Source organism: Hirundo rustica, chromosome 32, assembly GCF_015227805.2.
Source record: "Hirundo rustica isolate bHirRus1 chromosome 32, bHirRus1.pri.v3, whole genome shotgun sequence".
NCBI lineage: Eukaryota > Metazoa > Chordata > Aves > Passeriformes > Hirundinidae > Hirundo > Hirundo rustica.
Genome location: NC_053481.1, coordinates 232,484 through 257,565, shown reverse-complemented (window position 1 = coordinate 257,565; position 25,082 = coordinate 232,484). Strand labels below are relative to the sequence as shown.

General features: G+C 52.2%; 1 protein-coding gene and 1 long non-coding RNA gene across 2 annotated transcripts; one reads left to right on the top strand and one right to left on the bottom strand.

The window, feature by feature from the left end:
* Positions 1-10,783: 10,783 nt before the first annotated feature.
* Positions 10,784-19,183, top strand: LOC131378730 (uncharacterized). Its single transcript, XR_009208570.1, has 3 exons — positions 10,784-10,814; positions 17,343-17,437; positions 18,857-19,183. It is a non-coding gene; the product is annotated as an uncharacterized LOC131378730 (long non-coding RNA).
* LOC120764621 (zinc finger protein 271-like) lies at positions 12,639-24,985 on the bottom strand. The gene is made up of 3 exons (XM_040088626.2): positions 24,665-24,985; positions 23,021-23,996; positions 12,639-13,669 (listed from the first exon to the last, which is right to left on the bottom strand). Exons 2-3 carry the CDS (start codon positions 23,980-23,982, stop codon positions 12,883-12,885), a joined length of 1,749 nt encoding a protein of 582 aa, XP_039944560.1. The 5' UTR covers positions 23,983-23,996; positions 24,665-24,985; the 3' UTR covers positions 12,639-12,882.
* Between the last annotated feature and the right edge of the window lie 97 nt (positions 24,986-25,082).

The following is a 25,082-nucleotide window of genomic DNA, read 5'->3' as shown; positions in this document are numbered from 1 at the left end:
TATATCCAGGTGGGAATGCTTGGCTCCTCCCCCTGGGCGGAGCATCTCACAATGGACTGATATCATTTTATCAGTTTTGCAATGGGTCCTTGATTGCCTATTAAACAGAGATAGCTCCTGGGGAGAGTTATCTATGAGTCATGCAGGACGGCATTGATGGGCCATTAACAGAAGATAGTCTGGAGGGAGGGGGCACGGGAAACAGTGGGATAGTCTGGAGGGAGGGGGCACGGGAAACAGTGGTGCACAACAACATTTCATGTAGATGGTGATAGAATACATACTTTGGGCACATTTTACATTGTAACCTAGGACATAATCCACCCCTTATTCTATGACCATCTACATTATACCTAAATTAATACATTCTTACAGCTAGATAGATAAATATACACATATACAGAATGAAACCCTACACTCAGTTCTCACTTAAAATTAGGTCTCCCTGTGGTACACAACGGGTTTCCCCATCTTTCTGCATTACCCACCAAGTGGAACCAGGTCCTTGAGCAAAAACAATCCCACGGATGGGTCTGCCTTTGCTTGATGTGGGATTAATCCAAACAGTTTTCCCTAAGATGCCTTTCATGTGTACCACAGGGACTTTATCTCCATCCACTGTGTGCAAGGGTTCAGACAGGGCAGGACCAGCTCGATTGATTGACCCTCGAGTGTTGACCATCCAGGTGGCCTTTGCTAAGTTCAGTTCCCAATTTTTGAAAGTCCCCCCACCAAGCGCCTTCAGGGTAGTCTTAAGTAACTCATTGCACCGTTCAACTTTCCCGGCAGCTGGTGCATGATAAGGGATGTGATATATCCATTCAATGCCATGTTCTCTAGCCCAGGTGTTTATAAGGCCGTTCTTGAAATGGGTACCATTGTCTGACTCGATTCTCTCAGGAGTGCCATGTCTCCACAAGACCTGCTTTTCAAGGCCTAAGATAGTATTCCGAGCAGTAGCATGAGGCACAGGGTAGGTCTCCAACCATCCAGTGGTGGCTTCCACCATAGTTAGCACATAGCGCTTGCCGTGGCGGGTTTGGGGAAGGGTGATGTAGTCAATCTGCCAGGCCTCCCCATACCTGTACTTTAACCATCGTCTACCGTACCACAGAGGCTTTACCCGCTTGGCCTGTTTGATTGCAGCGCAGGTCTCACAGTTGTGGATGACCTGTGAGATGTTGTCCATAGTAAGGTCCACCCCTCGGTCACGGGCCCATCGGTATGTTGCATCTCTCCCCTGATGACCAGACGCATCATGGGCCCAACGGGCTAAGAATACTTCTTCCTTGTGTTGCCAGTCTAGATCCACCTGTGATACTTTCACCTTGGCGGCTTTGTCCACCTGCTCGTTGTTGTGATGCTCTTCATTAGCCTGACTCTTGGACACATGTGCGTCCACGTGTCGAACTTTAACAGTCAGCTTCTCTACTCGGGCGGCGATGTCTTGCCAAATCTCAGCAGCCCAGATGGGTTTCCCTCTGCGCTGCTAATTGGCCTTTTTCCAGCGGTTCAGCCATCCCCACAGAGCATTAGCTACCATCCACGAGTCGGTGTAGAGATAGAGTCTTGGCCACTTCTCTCGTTCGGCAATATCTAAAGCTAGCTGGATGGCTTTAAGTTCTGCAATTTGACTTGATCCACTTTGTCCTTCAGTAGCTTGTGCAACTCGTCGTGTGGGGCTCCATACTGCAGCCTTCCATTTCCGGTTAGCGCCTACAATTCGACAGGAACCGTCAGTGAAAAGGGCATATTGTCTTTCAGTCTCCGGTAGCTCGTTATATGGTGGGGCTTCCTCGGCACGTGTCACTTGTTCTTCCTCTTCTTCAAAAGATAATCCAAAAGTCTCACCTTCAGGCCAGTTAGTTATAATTTCCAGAATCCCAGGGCGATTCGGGTTTCCAATACGGGCGCGCTGTGTGATGAGGGCAATCTATTTGCTCCATGTGGTGTCAGTGGCATGATGCGTGGAAGGAACCTTTCCCTTGAACATCCATCCCAGCACTGGTAGTCGAGGTGCCAAAAGCAGCTGCGTTTCAGTGCCAATTACTTCTGAGGCAGCTTGAAGTCCTTCATAGGCGGCTAAGATTTCCTTCTCTGTGGGAGTGTAGTTGGCTTCAGATCCTCTGTAGCTTCGGCTCCAGAATCCCAGTGGTCGGCCCCGAGTCTCCCCAGGCACCTTCTGCCAAAGACTCCAAGACAGGCCATTGTTCCCGGCTGCTGAGTAGAGCACGTTCTTCACCTCTGGTCCCGTCCTCACTGGGCCAAGGGCTACCGCATGAGCGATCTCCTGCTTGATCTGGGCAAAGGCTTGCTGCTGTTCAGGGCCCCAGTGGAAATCGTTCTTCTTGCGGGTGACCAGGTAGAGAGGGCTCACAATCTGGCTGTACTCAGGAATGTGCATCCTCCAGAAACTTATGGCGCCTAGGAAAGCTTGTGTCTCCTTCTTGCTGGTCGGTGGGGACATGGCGATGATCTTATTGATGACCTCAGTGGGAATCTGCCGCCGTCCATCTTGCCACTTTACTCCCAGGAACTGGATTTCTTGGGCCGGTCCCTTCACTTTACTTCGCTTAATGGCAAAACCAGCTTTCAGCAGAATCTGGATGATCTTTTCTCCTTTCTCAAAGACTTCCCCTGCTGTGTTCCCCCATACAATGATGTCATCAATGTACTGTAAATGTTCAGGAGCCTCACCTTTTTCCAGTGCAGTCTGGATCAGTCCATGGCAGATGGTGGGGCTGTGTTTCCACCCCTGGGGCAGTCGGTTCCAGGTGTACTGTACGCCCTTCCAGGTGAAGGCAAACTGGGCCCTGCACTCTGCTGCCAAAGGAATGGAGAAGAAGGCATTGGCAATATCAATGGTCGCATACCACTTTGCTGCCTTGGACTCTAGCTCGTACTGAAGCTCTAACATGTCTGGCACAGCAGCACTTAGTGGTGGGGTGACTTCATTCAGAGCACGGTAATCCACAGTCAGTCTCCATTCTCCACTGGACTTACGCACTGGCCATATAGGGCTGTTGAAAGGTGAACGAGCCTTGCTGACCACCCCTTGGCTCTCCAGTTTCCGAATCATCTCATGGATAGGAGTCACAGAGTCTCTGTCGGTGCGGTATTGCCGTCGGTGTACTGTTGTTGTGGCGATTGGTACCTGTTGTTCTTCAACTCTTAGTAGTCCCACAGCACAGGAGTCATCTGAGAGACCAGGCAAGGTACTCAGTTGTCTGATGTCTTCTGTCTCTACAGCAGCTATCCCAAAAGCCCAGCGATATCCTTTTGGATCTTTGAAGTATCCATTTCTGAGGTAGTCTATGCCAAGGATGCATGGGGCCTCTGGGCCAGTCACGATGGGGTGTTTTTGCCACCCATTCCCGGTTAAACTCACTTCGGCCTCCAATACAGTCAGCTGCTGGGACCCTCCTGTCACTCCAGAAATAGAAATGGATTCTGTTCTTACATACCTTGATGGCATCAGGGTACATTGGGCACCAGTGTCAACCAAAGCCGTATATTTTTGTGGGTCAGATGTGCCAGGCCATCGGATCCACACAGTCCAATAGATCCGATTGTCCCTTTCCTCTACCTGGCTAGAGGCAGGGCCCCCCTATTCCTGGTCATGGTACACGTTGCTTTCTTCCTGTAAATATGTTCCTGAGGTCCCTTCAAGTGGATCAGTCATATCATTCTTCTTATACTGTCTGGGGTTCTGTGCCTTTGAGACTGGAGCAGTGTTGGCTCTAGATGAGCTCTTCATGGTAGGTGTCTCTCTCTTCAGTTCACGTACCCGGGCTGCTAAGGAGGAGGTGGGTTTTCCATCCCAATTCCTCATGTCTTCTCCATGTTCCCGAAGAAAAGACCAGAGGTTACCCCGTGGAGTGTATCCTCTCTCCCTGGCTGGTGGGTACCTGCTCCTAATGGCAGAGACTCTTGTTGGTTCTGGCGAGATGTGGTAAATTTCTTCCTTAAGTTCCTTTTTTAGTTTCTGATGGCCCTCTTCAATCAAGCTCCGGACTTGCTCAGCCAGCCTTGTTTCCACGGATGAGACATGGGTACGAAATGGGGCGGTGACAGTATCCTCGTAAATTCTTAGTTTATTGACCAAGACACCCACCTTGTCCTCACCTTCCCTCCATTGCAGCGTTGCCAGGTAACGGGAGTACATCTCTGGTCCAAGCCGTGCAAATCTCAACCACATCTGCGATGTGCACTGGACATCATCTGGGCTTTTAGGAAATCTCTCGTCTTCTGAGAAAATGATCTCTAGCACAGCCAATTCCCTCAGGCATCGGGTACCTTGTTCCATTGTGCTCCATTTTCCTTGGTGCACCTGGAGGTCTTCTTTACAAAGGTATCTGTCCCTCACACTTGTTAGCAGTCGCCGCCAGAGGCTGAGAGTTTGTTGGGTTCTCCCGATCCCCTGGTCAATGACCACATCCCGAGACAGCGATCCCAGTTGCCTGGCCTCACTTCCATCCAGAATGGTGTCATTGGCTGCAGCGTCCCAGATGCGGAGCAGCCAGGTCAGGATGGACTCGTTTGTCTGGCGGGTGAATTCCCTCCGCAGGTCACGCAGTTCACCCAGGGATAGAGAGCGGGTGATGATCTCTGGCTCTGTCTCTTCTGCTGAGTGTGAAGGTCCTGCCACATCCTCATCAGTCATTATGCGGACTGATTTGCTCTTTGATTTCTTCTTCTGAACAGGGGCAACTGCCACTGGTTTAGGTTGTTCTGCTTCGGTGACAGTTTGTGTGGAGATGCTGATGGCACCTTTGGTTTCTTTCTCCTCTGTGACAGCTTGTGTAGACACTGACACTGTTGCTTTGTTTTTGGTTCCTTTCTTCTCTGTGATGGTCTGAGTAGATGCAGAAACTGTTGCTTTGTTTTTGGTTCTTTTCTCTTCTGTGATGGTCTGAGTAGATGCAGAAACTGTTGCCTTGTTTTTGGTTCTTTTCTCTTCTGTGACAGTCTGCATAGATGCGGTTCCTGTTTCCTCTACGACAGTTTGTGTAGACACGGATGCCGTTGTTTTGCATTTGTTTCTTTTTCCCTCCTCCTCAAGGAGACGCTGCACCACCCCATGTAGTGTTTGATTTCTAAACATGGTGAGCATGGTGCAGGCCGTGCAGAGAAGGCAAAGCAGAACTAACAACAATATTATGCTGTCCTTGGCACCTAGAGAGAACTCAATACTTTTGAAAACTGCTGTGCCATACCTAAAAGACTGGAAAAAATCATTCTTTACCCCTCCCCACAGGGGCTGGGTGCGATTATTGAGAGCCCAGATGTAGCATTCTGGACCAGGACAAGAACACAAAATAGAGTATATATTCCGAATGATGCTCATTGCCTCAGAGGTTATCATACAATAAACATAATAGACCAATACAGCAATTCTGGTACCATACCCTGGTCTACACATGAGCATTAAGACCGGCAAATACTGCCCCATGTGTGGGAAAATGTAGAGAGCTAGGTATAAGATATATGAAAGCATGTTGAGCATCATAGCGGACAGCTGTTTCTTTTTTCCTCACTACAAAATTGTAATTCTGACTTCTCTCAGTACCTCCTGCCCCACGTTGGGCGCCAAAATATATGTGCTGGCTTGAAGGCAAAACCAGCGAGAGACTCCAAGTCAGAAAAAACAATTTAATAGGAGAGGAAAAAAAAAAAAGTAAAATAAAATAAAACACATGCAATGGTACAAAAGATCACTGACAGAGTCAGAATACAACCTGAAACCGTGGTGGTGGCAGTCCAGATGAAGTGGTCTTGTTGAAGCAGTGTTCTTGCAGAAAGGTCTGGTAGCTCTTGTCCTCTGGGAATCCAGTGGGTAAGGCTGCCTGTGCTGTCCCAAGACCCCGATTATATCCAGGTGGGAATGCTTGGCTCCTCCCCCTGGGCGGAGCATCTCACAATGGACTGATATCATTTTATCAGTTTTGCAATGGGTCCTTGATTGCCTATTAAACAGAGATAGCTCCTGGGGAGAGTTATCTATGAGTCATGCAGGACGGCATTGATGGGCCATTAACAGAAGATAGTCTGGAGGGAGGGGGCACGGGAAACAGTGGTGCACAACAACATTTCATGTAGATGGTGATAGAATACATACTTTGGGCACATTTTACATTGTAACCTAGGACAGATTTTCTCCTGGGTATTTTATTTGGGTCATCAGAGAAACAAATGATTTTGCATTTGCAGCTTGGCAGCTGTGGGAGGATGAACATGTACAAGCAGTGGGGTGGGCTGTACCTAATGTACCTACAGTGGATGGTGCCATCCCCCAGGCAGACCCCCAGAGTGTTGGAAATTAACCATGTTGCTAGGAGAAGTACAAGGAAAGAATGTGCTGACAAACGAAGCATGAGGAACGGACCAAGACGTTGCGGTTAGGTGATCACGGTGGTCAAAGAAGAATAGAATTTATGGTGGGAGCCTTTTGTGTAAATAAAGATTGGGAAGCAGGTGTTGTGGGAACGGGATATAGCCTATAGAAATTAGAAGATTAATGTTAAACTGAAATGTCATGTATAGCACGTACGTTGATGATGTAATCTGTAAGAAATAGTATAAAACCTGTAAGAAAATGAGGGTTGGTGGGATTCTGATTTGGGACGCTAGTCCCCGGGCCCGAATAAAGCACCGCATAAACTACTTTGTGGTTTGTGTTTCTCTTTGTTGGGCAACAAGAGGAACCCAAATAACCAGGCCTGTCTGGCTTGCCTCTGCAATTACTGTGCTTATTTGGTTAGAGCAATCAATCAGCAGCTCCCAGGACTAACATCATAGCTGAGGCTATGTTGTTAGAACAGAAGAAACATGAAAGACCCTTTCATTGGTTGGAGAGGATTAGAGAGGCCTTGTGGAAACAAGGGGGATGGATCCTGAGGGGCCAGCCTTTGACACACTGCTGAAGGTGCAATTTGTTACAAAGGCCTGGCCTGGCATACGAAAGGGGTACAGAAAGATGAAGAGTGGCAGAACAAGCCTCTGGAGGAATTAAAAAAACCACAGCAGATATATGTAAGGAGAGATGAGGAAAAGGTAAAGGCTGAGGCGAGGCTGATGAACCCCAGCAGCCCCAGATGGTGGGACCATGGACAAGGGAGACCCATGGGTGCCCTTGGGGCCCTGAAACAGGGACCCTAGACAGGCAGTACCCCTGGAGCCCCTCTGACACCCAGCTGGGGAACCCAGAGAAGGGAAACATCTGGGATTCCCAGGAGCCCAGAGGGCATATCAATACACACTGGAGCTGCAGAAGCCCAGACAGGAGGGACCCTCTGAACCCGAGAGTGGAGAGACCAGAGACAGGGAAATCCTGGATGGATGGATTTTTATGGAGTCTTGGTGGTTTGGATGTTTTTGTGTGTGGCTGAATCTCGGTGGTCTGGAAGTTTTTATGGCCACTAAACCCCTGTTAAATTTTAGAGGTGGACTTGGGCAGGAGTGAGAGGAATGACAAGATTTGTCTTTACAAACAAGCCCCGGGTCTGCTGGTAGATAAAACCAGCACTGAGAGATAAGAGAAACAATGGGAAGGATTCCACTGACTGATGAATGGAAAAGAAGATACTTGCCTTTACAAACAAACCTATTCAATGAATTTGAATATTGAAAGATGAAAGCAACAATGGGGAAAACCTATAAATTCCATAAGAATTAAGCATTAAAAGAGGGGTTATACAGTAAAAGGAGAATCTTAGGCCTTAGGCATTTTGGGAAATCTGTACTTCTCAATTACCTCAGCTAATTGGGAAAGAGAGAGGGAAATGTGGCCGGGAAATTAGGATAAAAAAGAGGCTGCATCCTCTGAAAATCTGAGAGACCCCAGGGGAAATGCCCCATGGCCTCTCCTTTTATTCGAATACAGTAAAAGGACTCCTCTGTCTCCTTTTTGGACATAAACCTCTGGTGTTTGTGGATTAATTTTCCTAACAGGAGGAACACCCAAGCCAACATGCTCACACCTTGGTTTTTTCCCCCAAATCAGGAATTCCAGTTCCCAAAGTTTGGCCAGATGCAGGAGGAGGCTGCAAGGAAGAGGAAGATGGCCTGGGAGCTCCAGGCAGGTAAGGAGGAAGTCACTGTCCCTTTCCACCTGCCCTGCTCCATCTCCCAGCCCAGTGTTATAAGTGTATATTATAAAGTTGGCTTTTCGCAAGATGTGTGCTATATGATTAATAACTTTGTTGTAAGGATATAAATTTTTATTTCTGCAATTAGTAAAAAATTAGGCATAGTGGTAGTAGTTGATATAGTATGCTTAAACTGTCTGTTTTGGTGGGGATAACATCCAGGGAACATGTAAAAAAGACCCTGCTATTGATTTACCACCAATCAGCATTTACCATCTGAAGAAAGTATGGAACAAGGACCAGCCTGGAGGTGATAATGAGGACACAGCCAAGAGACATGAATATGCAACAGACTGATGCAACAGTGTGCTGTGGTGTGGCATGGAGCAGTGTAAGTAATTTTGCTTAATCTGTCTCCTAATTGTCTTATTTTTATTTTATTAAACCTATTTCTTAAAATTTACCAGGAAAGTGGACCTCATTTTTCAACCAGCATTGCCCCTGGCTGCAAGATGTGAAAAACAAAAGTTCACTCTTTAGCGTATTTTTAAAAGTTTAATAAGGGAATAAAAAGAGACAGGTGTCCAGCGCTGGGGTGTTCCTGGCTGTCTGCCAAAGAACACAAAGGTAATTTAAGCCTGTGTTATCTATACACTGTTACTTTACTGAGGTTAAATGACAATGTACTGAGGTACATACGTGTCGCTATTGTATTACGGACGGCGATAATAACGACACGAGGCTCTCCGGTTTAGAAACAAAATGAGAGTGATCTTCACTTTTCAAAATCCTTTTACAGACAGTTCCAAGAGAATAAAGTTTCATTGGTCAGCAAACCAACACATCAGACCTCAACCGTTTCTTGCAAGTAAACAGCAGGGAGACAAACACCTGCAAATGTTTTCCTTCTCCAAAGACTTTTTGAATTCCTCCTCACAATTTCTCAGGCCACAATTCCTCAGGCCAGTGTTAGAAAGTTATGCGACTAAGTTTCATACAGACACTGTGCTGCTGCTGCCTGATCGCTCTCATTCAGCATCCACACAGACATATTCTTAAGGTCCATGCATTATTCAAACATTCCTGGGAGCTTTTGTTGTTGCAGGAACTCCCTCTTGTTTTAGTTTTACACTCTGACTTATCTGCATGTCATCCTGCTGATCAGGTCAATATATTTTATTCGTTTTTGTGGTTTCATCCTGTTGTTTCACACATCCTTGATAAGAGGAGTTAACAAGTTCTTTTCTAATTCTCCTCAGGTGCTCTGGTTTGGGTCACTGTTATCACTTGGAGAGGTCAGTCAGTATATGTGGGAAACAACAGCATTGCTTTACATGGTTCTCTTAGTAACAGAAGTAATTTAGCAATTTATGTTGTGCTAAGGCCTACAGTAGAATACAGTTACTACACCATTATTTCTATACACTATACGGTGCAAATATAGATATATTTATCATAATACTATTTCCATGGGTTTACAGTGCATACTTAGAATGACAGATTATGTTATATTAGCAAGCAGCTTAAAAGAGTAATAAATTATGCTATATGTCAATAATTTTGATCAATAACAACATGAAAAAGCTAATACATAAATGCAAAAGCCAAAATTATAGGGTCATTTTTAACAAGGACAGCCCTGCTGCCGATGCTGTTCTGCCAGAGATGAATTGGAGAAATCTTTTTCTCCCCTTTGGCACAAAAATCAATCTCCTTTCCTCTTTTCTTCCTTCTGTCTTTCTTCTTTTTTCTTCTTCCTTCTTGTCCTTCCTCCCCCAGAAAATAAGTTGGTGATGGAAACCAGGGAGGACAAATCCCTGTGGCAGAACCTCGTAGAGGATGCCGTTTTCAGAGGCTCAACAGCACAGGAATTCAGTGGGGACAAAAAGCCCCAGAGATCCTGCATCAGGAGGGGCTCCAAACCCAGCCCAGGAAGCCCCGAGGAGGAAAGACCCACCCTGTGACAGTAAGGTGGCTGAAGATCCAGATGCAGCTTGGAGCTGGTGTTCCCTGAGCGGCTTCATGGCAGAGAGATGCCCTACAAGTGCTTGGTATGTGGGAAGAGCTTCAGCTGGAGCTCCAGCCTCCTCACCCACCGTTGGGTGCACCTGGATGGGACCCCCTTAGAGCAGGGCCAGATTTGAGCTGGAATATCGGGATTCCCAGACCCAGGTTGGTGAGTGCACCCAGCACATCCAGCACTGACCTGGAGATGCTGCAGGTCCAGTACAGTCAGAGCAGGGGTGAGTAGGGGGAGCCAGGGCCTGGGGGATCCATGGGAATAGGGGGTATTTGTGGGTCTGGGATGGGAGTTGTCCTCCTGCTCCTCACCATCCTGGGCTTCCCAGAGCCCAGCCACTGCCAGTATGATCCCAGTTGCTCTCAGCATGGTTCTTATTGCTTCCTGTTCCTCCCAGTGTGATACCAGTGGCCTCTAGTACAGTCCCAGTTACTCCCCATGTGATCCCTGTTCTCTTCCACCAGCAGCTCAGTCATGCCCATTTGCCCTCAGTGTAGCCCCAGCTCCCAGTGAAGCGATACCGGGGGGCGAAAGCGCTCCCAACTCCCTCCCGCCGCGCGCGGGATCGCGGGGCCAATTCAAAGGGCGTGGTTATGCAAATACATGAGCGATCGCGCGCTGTGATTGGTGGGCGGGGGCAGCGCGGGGTTACCCCGGTAACGTGAGGGACGGGGGAGCGGGGAGCGGAGCGATGGCGGCGGCGTCTGGTGAGCGGAGACAGGGACTGGGAATGGGACTTGTGATGGGAATATGGGAACGAGACAGGGAAGGTAGAAACAGCGAGCAGAGAGACAATATGCGATGGGGATTAGTGTTCACAAGCGTTCCAGTGAAACCCATCCGGGGCTGCGAGCTCTGCAGCTGGGCCTCCCCTGGGCTGCTGCGGCCCAGGGCCCAAAGGCTGGAGCTGCAGCCTTGCTCCTGTCTCAAGAACAGGAGCCTCCTGCAGGCCCATGTCCGCTCCATGTCTCCAGCATGAGGGAGGGCTCTGAGCCACAGCGGGTGCTGGCAGGAGGGGCTGCTCTGGCCAGCTGGGGGCCTCTGAGAAATGGCCAAAGCCTTGTGCTCTCTGCAGCTGGCCAAGGACAGCAGCGGGGCTGAACGGTTCGTGTGCCACCGCCAGCCCGAGCTGTGGAGCCCTCAGGGCCCCATGCGAGAGGCAGCCCTGGGGAATGGCACTGGGAATGCGACCGGGACCGGGACTGTGAGTGGAAATACAAGACAGGGCCTGGAAGTGATACCGGGAGTGGGGAAACGGAGCAAGAATTGGACCAGGAATACCGGAAAAGGACAGGGAATGGGACAGGGAATACAGGATTGGGACTGGGAATGGAGGTGGAGAGTGGGAATGGGACCAGGAGTACAGGAGAGAGCCCTGGAATGGGACTGAGAATTGGAATATGGAAGTGGCACAGGGAATATGGAAACAGGAATGGGAGAGAGAAGATGGGATGAGGATTAGGAAGATGGGGCCGGGATGAGAAATGTGAATATGAGAATGGACTGGGAATGGGAATATGGGAACAGGACAGGGAATAAAGCAATAGAAATGTGGGACCTGCAGCCAGACCTGGAATATGAGAACGGGAACAGGACAGGGAATATGGATCTGGGAATATGGGAACAGCAACCAGACAGAGAATACGGGACAGGAATGGGGAATGGCACCAGGATGGGGACCGGGAATGGGGACACGAACAGGAATGGGACCAGGGATGGGGAAGGGGACCAGGGATAGGACTGGAAATACGAGACAGGGACTGGGAATATTACTGGAAATGGGGACAGGGACCAAGAATGGGAAAGGGAACATGGGATTGGGATCAGGAATGGGACTGAGAATGGAGAGAGAGAGAGAGAGACTGGGAATGGGACTAGGAATATGGGAGAGAGACCTGGATTATGGGAGAGCGTCAATGAATGAGACCAAGGATGGGAATATGGGAACAGGACACGGAACATAGCAATGTGAGAGAGAATATGACATGGGGATTAGAAAGGAGGGACCAGGATCAGAAAAGAGAATACAGGAACGGAACTGGGAACTGGAATATGGGAATGTGACAGGGAATATAGAAGTGGAAATGTGAAACCTGCAGCAGGACTGGGAATACAAGAACAGGGCAGGGGATATGGGACTGGGAATGTGGGAACGTCAAACAGAATACGGATAGGGAAGAGTTATGAGACTGGGAATGGGATCCAGATAGGAATGGGAGCAGAATGTGACTGGGAGTGGGGTGACACAGGAACAGGCAGGGGGCAAGAGGAGAAACAGCAGGGAGGGGGGCATCCTTGAGAGGGGACACTGGGACTGGAGACAGCGGGACATGGGGACAGTTCCAGGGCAGGGGGTCCTTTATCAGCTGCCCCAAAACCTCTGCCAGGGTCTCCCAGCACAGCCAGAGCTGCTTGGCCTGGGGAGCCCAAAGCCCTGAGCAACCCCCAAGTCCCTGCCAGGAAATCTCAAGTCCCTCACCCTCAGCATCCCCCACATCCGCTGGAAGATCCCCCCCTGTCCCCATCCACGTCTTTGTTCAACATCTTTATTTTTACACTGGTTTTGGGTGTTTTGAAAGGACAAAGAGAAAATCCAGGCCATGGGTAGCCAGGAGAATGTGGAGCCCCCAGCCAGGTGTCTTCCCTACATGGATCACTGGGGCTCTGCCCACTGGGGGTCACTGGGGATCATCCAGCTCAGATCCTCACATGGGGGATGGAGCTGGAGCAGCACACAAAGCTCTTCCAAGAGTCAGGGCACTCACAGGGCTTCCCTTAGTGGTGGCTCCCTTGGTGTTGGGTCAAGTGAGAGCTTCTGGAGAAACTCTTCCCACACTCGGGACACTCGTAGGGCCTCTCCCCAGTGTGGATGCGCACGTGCCTGATAAGGTGAGAGTTTTGCTTGAAACCCATCCCGCAGTTGGAGCAGCGGAAGGGCCTCTGATCCGTGTGAATCTGCTGGTGCTTGAGGAGATCGGAGCTGGTCTGAAACCTCTTCCTGCATTGGTCACACTGGTAGGGTCTCTCCCCGGTGTGGATCATCTGGTGTTTGATCACATGGGAGCTGGTCCTAAAGCTCTTCCCACACTCCCCACATTTGTAGGGCCGTTCCCCTGTGTGGCTCCTCTGATGGATGGTCAGGGCAGAGCTCTGGCTGAAGCTCTTCCCACACTCGGGACACTCGTAGGGCCTCTCCCCAGTGTGGATGCGCCGGTGGGTGACAAGGTTGGAATTGTGCTTGAAGCTCATCCCGCAGTCAGGGCAGTGGAAGGGTGTCTCATCTGTGTGAATCCGCTGATGGCTGAGAAGATTGGAACTCGTCTGAAACCTCTTCCTGCATTGGTCACACTCATAGGGCCTCTCTCCAGTGTGGATCATGTGGTGGACAGTAAGATGGGAGCTCGACCTGAAGCTCTTCCCACACTCTGCACACTGGTAGGGCCTCTCCCCGGTGTGGCTCCTCTGGTGTTCAAGCAGCTGGCAGCTCCGGCTGAAGCTCTTCCCACACTCCCCACACTCATAGGGCCGTTCCCCCATGTGGATTCTCCAGTGGCAGATCAGGGAGGATTTCCACCTGAAGCTCTTCTCACATTTCAAGCACTTGTGGGGCTTCTCCACATCATGAAGCTGCTCAGGGACCCCCAGCTCTGATCTTTGGCCATCTTCCTGGCCCAGGGTGGAACTTTCCTCCTTGGATCCCTGTGATCTGCGTTTGCAGCCCCTCCTCGTGTGGGATCTCTGGGGCTTTTCCACCCCGTTGGATTCCTGTGCTGTGGAGCCTCTCAAAACGGCCTCTTCCACGAGGTTCTGCCGTGGGGATTTCTCCTCCCTGGTCTCCGTGCTCAGCTCCTTGTCTGGGGGAGGAAGGATAAGGAAAGGATGGGATTTGACTCTGTGCCACAGGGAAGGGGAAGGAGATCACTCCAATGCACGCCTGGCAGGACAGCTTTAGCAGCACGGTTGTCCTGCAGCCAGGAGCCATGTTGGGCTGGGAGACGGAGCAGGAGAGAGGGGAAAAGGGGCACTGACTTCCTCCTCACCTGTTTGGGGCTCCCAAGCCATTTTCCTCGTCCTCGCAGCCCCCTCCTTCTCAGTCAGGCCAAGGTTTGGGAATGGGAAATCCTGCTTTGGGGGGGAAAACAAAGACTGAGCCTGTTGGGTTTGATGGTCCCGCTGCCTCAGTGCAGCTGGAGAAGTCAGCGCCCCTTTCAGCCTCGGGTGGCGCGGACCTCACTCATGTTCAGGCTCTGACCGACGGTACCGAGCGATCGCTACTTGTGGGACCTCCCAAAATCCCACCAGGGCCTTTTCCGGCTCGGCTTTGGGCTCCTGCAAGATCCAAACATCCCCTGCCCCGCAAAAAAAAACCTTCCCGGAGATCCCCCGCGATGGATTTGGGCGAGCTCCCCCTCCCCGCTCACCTGCGGGTTCCGGGTGGGCGATGGAGCCGGAGCCGGGGGAGCTGCGGCCTCAGCGGGCAGGGGAACCGCGTGCTGGTGCTGCTGCTCTTCGTCTTTTTCCTTGTCTTCTGCCTTTTCTTCCTTCTCTCTCCTTCCTATTCCTGGTCCTCTTCTTCCTCCCGCTACTGCCTTTTCTTGTCTTCCTCCTCTCTCCCTCCTCTTCCTCCTGCTCCTCCGCTCCCAGCCCGGCCCAGGAGGTACCGACACCCAAAAGCAGCCGCGCTCTGCCCTGGGGACGTTCCAAAGCGGCTCCGCCCTTCCCGGCACTGGGATCGATACGGAGAGCAGCAGGAGCGATCCTGAGAGCAGCGGGAAGGAATTGGGAGCGCTTTCCCTCCCAGTATCGCTCTTACTGGGAGCACTGGGAGGGAACTGGGAGCAAACAGCGCCCGGAGGCGGCTGCAGCCGGAGCTGGGCGGGGCCAAGTCATCGGGCGTGGTTATGCAAATACGGGAGCGATCGCGCGCTGTGATTGGTGGGCGGGAGCAGCGCGGGTTTCGCGTTCATGTGAGAGGGCGGGGGGAGGCGGAGCGATGGCGGCGGTGTCCGGTGAGAGAGGACAAGGACCGGGAATGGGACCGGGAATGGGAATGGGAATAGAGACAGGAACTCGGAAAGGGAACCGGGACTTGGAATGGGACTTGTGATGGGAATATGGGAACGGGACAGGGAATATGGAAACAACGACCGGAGAGAAAATATGAGATGGGGATTAGTGTTTCAAGGTGTTCCAGTGAAACCCATCCGGGGCTGCGAGCTCTGCAGCTGGGCCTCCCCTGGGCTGCTGCGGCCCAGGGCCCAAAGGCCGGAGCTGCAGCCTTGCTCCTGTCTCAAGAACAGGAGCCTCCTGCAGGCCCATGTCTGCTCCATGTCCCCAGCATGAGGGAGGGCTCTGAGGCACAGCGGGTGCTGGCAGGAGGGGCTGCTCTGGCCAGCTGGGGGCCTCTGAGGAATGGCCAAAGCCTTGTGCTCTCTGCAGCTGGCCAAGGACAGCAGCGGGGCTGAACGGTTCGTGTGCCACCGCCAACCCGAGCTGTGGAGCCCACAGGGCCCCATGCCCTGGGGAATGGCACCGGGAATGGAGACCAGGACCAGGAGTGGGACTGGGGATGTGACTGTGAACGGGGACAGGAACAGGGAATTTAGAGGAGGCACATGGAATTCGACCCGGGATGGGAATATGGGAACGGGACAGAGAATATGGAAACGGGAACCTGAGAGAGAATATGGGATAGGAATTAGGAAGGTGGGACTGAGATCAGAAATGGGAATACAGGAATGGGACTGTGAATGGGAATATGAGAATGGGACAGGAAATATAGAAATAGAAATGTGAGACCAACAGGGGGATCAGGAATACGAGGACGGGAACAGGGCAGGGGATATGGGACTGAGAATATGGGAATGGCAGCCAAAGAGAGAATATGGGTCAGGGACAGGAAATGAGACCAGGAATGGGATCTGGATTGGGATGGGAGTAGGATAGGATTGGGAGTGGGGTGACATGCGATCAGGTGGGAAGCAAGGGGGACACTGGGAACCGGGCGGTGGGACATGGGGACTGTTTCAGGGCAGGGGGTCCTGAATCAGCTGCCCCAAAACCTCTGCCAGGGTCTCCCAATGCAGCTGGAGCCACTCAGCCTGGGGAGCCCAAAGCCTTGTACAACCCACAAGTCCCTCACACTCAGAATATCCCAAATCCTCTGGAAGATCCTTCCTTGTCCCCATCCATTTTCACCCCAGTTTTGGGTGTTTTCAAAGGACAGTGAGAAATTAAAGAAAATCCAGGCCACAGGGAGCCAGGAGGATGTGGAACCCTCAGCCAGGTGTCTTCCCAACATGGATCACCAGCACCATGGATCACCGGGGCTCTGCCCACCAGTGGTCACTGGGAATCATCCAGCTCGGATCCTCCCATAGGGGATGGGGCTGGAGCGGTTCACAAATCTCTTCCCACACTCGGGGCACTCTCAGGGCTTCCCTCAGTGGTGCCTCTGTTGGTGTCTGGTCAAGGCTGAGCTCTGAGAAGCTTTTCTCACACTTGACACACTCGTAGTGCCTGTGACACCACAAGGAGCAGGGCTGGGATGTGCTCTGGTGCCTGTGACACCACAAGGAGCAGAGCTGGGATGTGCTCTGGTGTCTGTGACATCACAAGGAGCAGGGCTGGGATGTGCTCTGGTGCCTGTGACATCACAAGGAGCAGGGCTGGGATGTGCTCTGGTGCCTGTCACCCCACAAGGAGCAGGGCTGGCTGTGATGCTCTCTGGTGTGTGGGACATGACAGTGGGCTGGGCTGGCTGTGATTTGTTTGGTGCCTGTGAAATGCCAAGGGCAGTGTCACAGTGGGGCAGCTCTCAATGTCCCCAGCAGGTCACAGTGTCCAGTGCAGCCCGTGCCAGCGGTCACTGCACACACGGGGGAGGCTGGGCTGGACAGGGGTCAGGGCAGAAACGCCGCCCCCAGAACTGAGCTCTCCCCCTTCCTCTGGGGCCCAGCCCCTGGTGGGAGCACCTTGGGCAGGGCACGGGGCTGCTGCTGGGCCAGGGGGACAGGCCTTGCCCCCTGCCAGCTGCCTGGGCCACTCTGATGTCTGTCCCACATCCCTGTGGCTCCTGTCCCCACTACTCCCCACCACCTTCACTCACTCCATCAGCCCCACTCAACCTCAGCACTGAGACCTCTGGAAAAAAAGAATGGAAGAAAGGAAGTGTAGTCAATTGATTCTGGCTGGATGCCAGCACCCACTAAAGCTGGTCTCTCACTCTCTTCCAGAAATGGACAGGAGAGAGAAAACAGAATGAAGGCTTCATGGCTTGAGACAAGGACTGGGACAGATCACTCAGCACATGCCATCATGGGAAAAACAGGTTTGAAATTAGACATTAATTGAATTTATTGCTATCAAAATCAAGGCAGGATAGTGAGAAGTAAAAGAAAACTTTAAAAGCACCTTCTGCCCATGCCTCCCTCTTTTCCAGCTCTACCTCCTCCCCCAGTGGGTGCAGGGAAACAGGGAATGAGGGTTCTGGTCAGTTCATCACATGTTTTCTTCTGCTGCACAGGGAGAGGAGTTGTTCTCCTGCTGTGCCAGGGATCCCTCCCAGAGACAATTCTCCATGAACTTCTCCAGCATGAGTTCATCTCATGGTCAGCAGTTCTTCAGAAACTGCTGCAAGGGGGGGTCACTCTTCCATGGACTCATAGGTCCTACCAGGACCCTGTTACAGCGTGGGCTCCTCTCTCCACAGGTTTGCAGGTCCCTGCTAGGTCCCTGTTCCAGTACAGGTTTCCCATGGGGTCACAGCCTCCACTCAGGCATCCCCCTGTTCTAGCAGGGGCTCCTGCAGGCGCTGCAGGTGCATCTCTGCACTCCAGTGCCCTCCATGGGCTGCAGGGGCCCAGCTGCCTCACCAGGGACTGCAGCACAGAATCTCAGGGCAATCAGCTCCAGCACCTGCAGCAGCTCCTGCCCCTCCTCCTGCCCTGCCCCGGGTGTGTGCAGAGTTGTTCCTCTCACATGTTCTCACTCTGCTCTTCCCTGGTCAGTTATAACTCCATGATAAGCAATTTTCTTTTCCTTTAATCTGTTATCCCAAAGGTGTTAACACCATTTCTAACTGGTCCAGTCTTGGCCTGTGGCTGGTCCGTCATGGACCTGGCTGGCGTGGCCTCAGCAGGACACAGGGTAGCAGCTGCTTCCAGCAGCCTTTCTCAGAATACGCTCCTAGAGCCCTGCTTACCAAAGCCTGGTCATGCCAACCTAGTACAAATATTATAGGGTTTTTATAACCATGATTAATTATTTTTATAGCTATTATGTCTTTTTTTGTTAATAATATTACAGTTATTATTATTATTCCCAGTATTTTTAGTCTTTTTGACTCTATATATGTAGTGGCTAGTATCTGTTTTAATAGGAGAACTTGTACCAAATTTCTTAATTGCAAGTTGTCTTGGTTTGAAAAGACAGGTATCTGCTGAGGAGAAGCGGGGCCTCTCTAGGAATGGGAAATTCCAATCCCTTCCCTCCAAGTTATAATTTAGAAGATTAAAAAGGCTTTTCAGTCAGAGCTATGAGGAAAGGAACAGTCCTTTACTAGTAAATATAACAGGACAAACAAACAACTACAGCAATAATATTAATAACAAACAGAACCAAGAACCTCGAGGGGCTTTGTTTCACAAGCCCGGGACAGTCTGATCTCTTGGGACCTTGAGAGCACTAAGCTGGAACTAAGTGGGACACTCCGGGGCTGATGGCTGGAAATGGTGGGTTGTCCCAGCAGGCAGGGGGCTGTCCCAGCAGGCAGAGTGAGCAGTGCTGAAGAAGCCCTGACGGTTGGACCGGCGCTGACTCAGCTCCAGCAGAGCAGGCGATGAGCTCCGAATTCCTGGGCGCTCCAACAGATGATAGAATTCCCAGGCCCGGACCCTCCGTTAACACTGGACTCCATGCAGCTAGCAGTCGCCTGACCATCCTCTCCAATGCCAAGAGCAGGAGGAGGGCACCCTCAGCTCATGGAGCCACTGAGCCTTTCCTTCCCCCAAACTTTAAGTGATCTTCCCCCACCCTCGACACTTCTTTTTGTGTGGGGCAAGCACCCTTTAAGCATCAGTATTTAGTCTCTTATCAACTTGTGGGGGGGGGGGGGGGGTGGGAATTCTATAGGGAAAGAAAAAAAAACAAAACTAAACAAAACCCAACAGGTGTCCATCCAGACCAGTGTCCCTCCAGAGTGCAATCTGTGGCTCTGGTGTCCATCTGGACCAGTATCCAACCTCTCCTTGCCCCCGTCCATCCCACCCTCCCCATCTGGGCTGCTGCTGAGTGCAGAGTGGACAGAGTGTCCCCATGTCATCCCCTCCATCTCCACAGCACCTCCGCTGCTGCACCGGCACTCAGTCCCAGTTCCTGATGTTTCTTCCCCATGTGACCAAGCAGGAGTTTTCAGTCACATCCTCACCTCCCCCAGGAGGTGATGTCGTCTCTCCCACTGGCGCTGCGCCGGTGACACCGGGACAGACACTGTGGGTCAGCCCTCAAAGGGACTCTGGGGCCACGGTGGCTCCTGGAGTCGCCCTGTGACAGCTGGTGGGCCCAGGATGCTGCAGTGACAGTTTGGGGGTGGCTGCTCAATTTCAGGTCTCCAGGGTGGGTCTTGAGGGCCCCTCCCACCACTGCAAAGTCACCCCCCCAGGCCGTGGCTCAGTTTCCCCCCTGCTCTGCAGGGACCATGTGGAGCTGATCTGGAATTTGGTTTAGTCTGGGAGATTTTGGGGCTGGGGCTACTGGGATGGGCTTGTGGTCCGATGGGGCTGGCCAGGTTGGTGGCCATCTGGGCTGGGGGGCTGCAGGGCCAGGGGGTGTCCAGACCAGAGTCCAGCTGGGATCCATAGCTCTGGAGTCTATCTGGACCAGTGTCCAACCTCTCCTCTCCCTGTCCATCCCAGGTTCCCCAGCCAGGGCTGCTCTTCACTGCAGAGTGGACAATACCTATGGTCAGTGCCAAGATGACCCCAAAAACCCTCCCACCAACCCCACCAGGCCACCCACCCCAAGCCCCAGTGCCACCAGTGTCCCCTCAAAACCGGGCCAGCTCTGGATCTCCTGGAAGAGATCCACTGTCCCAGCCTGGAGACTTGAGGGCATCCAAGATGGCAAGCACCAAATCTATGTGGTATGGGGAGACAGCTGGAACACGCCTGGGGAGATAGGGCATGGAGGGTGAGGGAGGTTAAGGAGTGGGGAGGGAGTTGGAGGGCAGGCAGTGCACCCAAAAATGTACCAATAGCAAGAGGAGGGCATTTAAAATTTGAGAAAAGATGAAAAAGAGGGAAAGGACCCAAAATAGGGAAGAAAAGACACAAGATATGGAGAAGGGCCCCAAAAGTGGGAAAGGATCCAAAAGAGGGGAAAAGGACCCAAAACAGGGGAGGAAGGACCCAAAATCAGAGGACAAATGTTGTCATGGGATGTCATTGGGTGTCACAGGTTGTTGTAGTGTGTCTTGTGGTGTGTGTTGTGCTGGAGCAGGCGCAGATGCTCAGCACCACAGGAACATCCTGAGGGACACAGTGACACCCTGCAGGACACAGGCCAGGACCTCCCAGACTTCAGCTCCTCTGAGGGCGGTGGACAGTGATATAGGGGGAGGGATGGGGACACACAGAAGTGGATAGGAACACACAGGGGAGATGGTGACAGAGACTCACAGGGGGGACAGGAACACATGGGGCAGGACAGGGACACACAGAGGGGATGGGGACACAGAGAGGGAGAACAGGGTGACATGGGGAGCAGACAGGGAGCTGACAAAGAGGGGAGGGCACACGATACCACCAGGACACACATCAGGGGGACAATGTCACCACACCTGTGCAGATGCTGCCACCAAGATGCCTCCAGTGACACCCAGTGTGGGCACTGACCCTTGCCCTGTCCCCAGCCTGTCCCCAGGGGCGGTTGGGGTCCCAAAGCGCTGTGACCCTGGGACACCCTGGTGGCTGTCTCTCACTTCCGGGCCACTTGACCCCAGCTGAACCAGTTCCCTGTCCTGCCCTGGTGGGTGCTGACATTTGGCTGGGACACCACACTGGTGACAGTGGGGATGTTGTGGCAGGAACTGCATCAGCAGTGCTTCACCATGGCTGAGATGAAGGTGCTGGTAGCCCTGCGGTACACAGGTGGTGGCATTGATCCTGTCCCATCTCATGTCCCCATCCATGTTCCCCATGACCACGTCCCCTCATGCCCCATCTACCACTATGATTGCGGGTCTGTCCGGCCAGGCGGAGCATGGCATAAATAAATGGGACAGGAATGATGGAGTGCCCAAAACCAGAACTTTAATGGTGGTCCAATCACAAACACTGGGACTGCATGGTTCTGGAAGGCAGCATCCAAAGACCTGGGGACATGGCTAACTTAAAAATATATAAGGTTATCTGGGTGCAGGGGTCCAATCCCCAACAGGGAATAGGGGTATGACTTTATGTGTCAAAGGTCCCACACCAACAGAGAACTAGAACTGGAGACATGACCTATTTTTGTTTCTGCATAAGCTACCATGCTTCTGCTAAGGTATTATCCATCTCAGCTCTAAGTTATTATCCATCTCAGCTAACTCAGTTGCCACACTCATCCATGTCTGTGTCTCCCATATTTTCATCCATGTTCCCCATGTCCATGTCCCCCCATGACCCCACCCATGTCATTGTCCCCAACACGTCCCCATCCACACCTTAGTTCAATGTCTTTATTTTTACCCCAGTTTCAGGGCTTTCAAAGGGATGAACAGAAACCTTTTCATTTCAAAGCCAAAACAAAAGGATTTATGTGTCCCTGCTGGCAGAGGATCCCTATGCTTGGGGGGGGTGGGAATGAATCATGATTTTAAAGAGTTAAGATTTTAGCTAAGGGTGGCAAGCAATTCATATTGATCAAGATGTAAGTTAGATTAGTAAATGGTAGGTTAATGATTATTAGATGCCCAAGCTAGAGCTGTTATATTATGAGCTTGTTTATAGAAAAAGTGGAGTAAGTGAACCATCATAAGAACACATTGAAACCAGTAAGAACAATGGCCAGCACCTGGACTTGGTATCAATCAATCACAAAGCAGAGGACCTTGGATCATGCAAGAGGGTCACAGAGACCTGATGAAGACTCTCCTGACTTCATCCTTTGAGACCACTGACCCAATTCGAGACCACCGACCCAATTCAAGAGAAGAACTGCGCACACGTGAAGGACTAATAGCCTCATTTTAATACAGAGCAGGAATGGGAGGTGCTGGGGTTATGCATATGTATTGTATGCAAGATCTTGGAAAATAAATAGAGAGCAAAGAGCCGTGTTTGGGATGGCCATGCCTTTCAGAGATGATTCCCGTGCCACCTGCCGGTGAATAAATATACCACTTTCTAATTTTAATTGGTTAGAGGGTCTTTGTCTGTGACTATATTGGTTTTCAATGACTCAGGAAGAACCGTTTTTTGGAGGCGTTTCCACCACACTCTATCCACAATTGTGTGTTTTGCTCCAGTCTGTTCGCTGTGGAAGATGCCCATAGGCCAGAGAGAATTGAAACAATCTGTGTTGGAGAAGACATCCAAGGCCATGGAGCGTTTCTTGATATTACCAAAAGATGCAAAAAGGAAGATTTTTTTGGGGTCAGAAGTTGACAAATCCGCTCACCACAACAGATTTCTAATGTTGGTCTGTGTGTCTGTCCAGGTGCCCAAAGGAGTCAGGAAGATGTGGAGCCCCCAGCCAGGTGTCTTCCCAACACAGACCACTGGCACCACGGATCACCAGGGCTCTGCCCACCAGGGCTCACTGGGGATCATCCAGTGCAGATCCTCCCATGGGGGATGGAGCTGGAGAAGGGCGCAGAGCTCTTCCTGCACTCAGGGCACTCGAGGGCTTTCCTTAGTTGTGCCTCCGTTGGTGTCGGGTCAAGGTAGAGCTCTGTGAGAAGCTCTTTCCACACTTGGGACACTTGTAGGGTCTCTCCCCGGTGTGGATGCGCTGGTGGCTGACAAGGTGGGAGTTGTGCCTGAAGCCCATCATGCAGTCGGGGCAGCGGAAGGGCCTCTCATCTGTGTAAATCCGCTGGTGCCTGAGGAGATGGGAGCTGGTACGAAATCTCTTCCTGCATTTATCACACTCGTAGGGCCTCTCCCCAGTGTGGATCATCTGGTGGGCAGTCAGGTTGGATCTCCGGTTGAAAATCTTCCCACACACCCCACATTCGTAGAGCCCCTCACCAGTGTGGTTCCTCTGGTGGGCAGTCAGGGTGGAGCTCTGGCTGAAGCTCTTCCCACACTCCCCACACTCGTAGGGCCGTTCCCCTGTGTGCCTCCTCTGGTGGACAATCAGGATGGAGCTCTTTGAGAAGCTCATCCCACACTTCAGACACTCATAGGGCCTCTCCCCAGTGTGGACATACTGGTGGGTGATGAGACTGGAGTTGTGCTTGAACCTCTTCCCACAGTAGGGGCAGCAGAAGGGCCTCTCATCAATGTGAATCTGCTGGTGTAGGAGGAGATGGGAGCTGGACTGAAACCTCTTCCTGCATTGGTCACACTCGTAGGGCTGTTCCCCTGCGTGGCTCCTCTGGTGGTGGATCAGATCGGAGCTCGACCTGAAGCTCTTCCCACATTTCAAGCACTTGTGGGGCTTCTCAGCATTGTGAAGCTGCTCAGGGACCCTCAGCTCTAAGCTCTGGCCGCCTCCCCTGCCCAGGGTGGATCTTTCCTCCTCAGATCCCCGTGATCTGCGTTTGCAGCCCCTCCTCATGTGGGATCTCCAAGGGTTTTCTGCCTCGTTGGATTCCTGCACTGTAGAGCTGCTCAAAACGGCCTCTTCCACAAAATTCTGCAGTGGGGATTTCTCCTCCATGGTCTCCATCCTCAGCTCCTTGTCTGGGGGAGGAAGGACAAGGACAGGATGGGATTTGCCTCTGTGCCACAGGGAATGGGAAGGACATCCCCCCAGTGCATCCCCAGCAGGACGGTGTCAGCAGCAGGGTTGTCCTGAAGACAGGGATCGTGCTGGGCTGGGAGATGGAGCAGTATAGAGGAGGAAAGGGGCAGTGACTTCCTCATCACCTGCCTGGGGCTCCTGGGCCATTTTCCTCTTCCTCACGTCCTCCTCCTCCTCCAGAGGCCAAGGTTTGGGGGGGGAAACAAGGGCTGAGCGCATTGGTTTTGATGGTCCCCCTGCCCAAGTGCAGCTGCAGAAGTCAGCGCCCCTTTCAGCCTCAGGGGTCCCGGACTCCGATCATGTGCAGGCCCCCCCTAACCCCTCCAGGATGCCGGGGGTCCCCCGAGTCTAAGATCCCTCCTAGAGCGCTCTCCCCACTCTAGGGTTCTACATCCCACCCCGTTCTCCCGGCGATCCCCAAACCCGACATCGTCCCTCTGCCCCTTGGTACCAGGTGATCGCAACGTGGGACCCTGCAATTCTCTCCAGCGCCATTTCCAGCTTGGCTTTGGAGTCCTGCACGATCCAAACATCCCCTACCCCCGCACAAAATCCCTTCCCGAGACTCCCCGGATGGATTTGGGGCGAGCTCCCCCTCCCCGCTTACCTGCGGATCCCAGGGCGGAGAACTTCGTTCCGCACCTTCTCTTCTTCGTCCTCTCTCCCTCCTCTTCCTCCCGCTCCTCCTCGGCTTCTGGCCAGCCCCGGGCGGTGCCGACACCCAACAGCAGCCGCGCTTTGCCCCGGTGGGGTTCCAAAGCGGCCCCGCTCCGCGCGGCACTGGGAGCAAACCTGGGAGCACCGGGACCGATGCTGGGAGCACCGCGAGTGATTCTGAGAGCACCGGGAGGGAACTGGGAGCACTTTCCCTCTCAGTATCGCTCTTACTGGGAGCACTGGGAGGGAACTGGGAGCAAACAGCGCCCGGAGGCGGCTGCAGGCGGGGAGGGGCGGGTCCGATTTAAAGGGCGTGGTTATGCAAATAGAGAGTGATCCAGCGCTGTGATTGGTAGACGGGAGCAGCG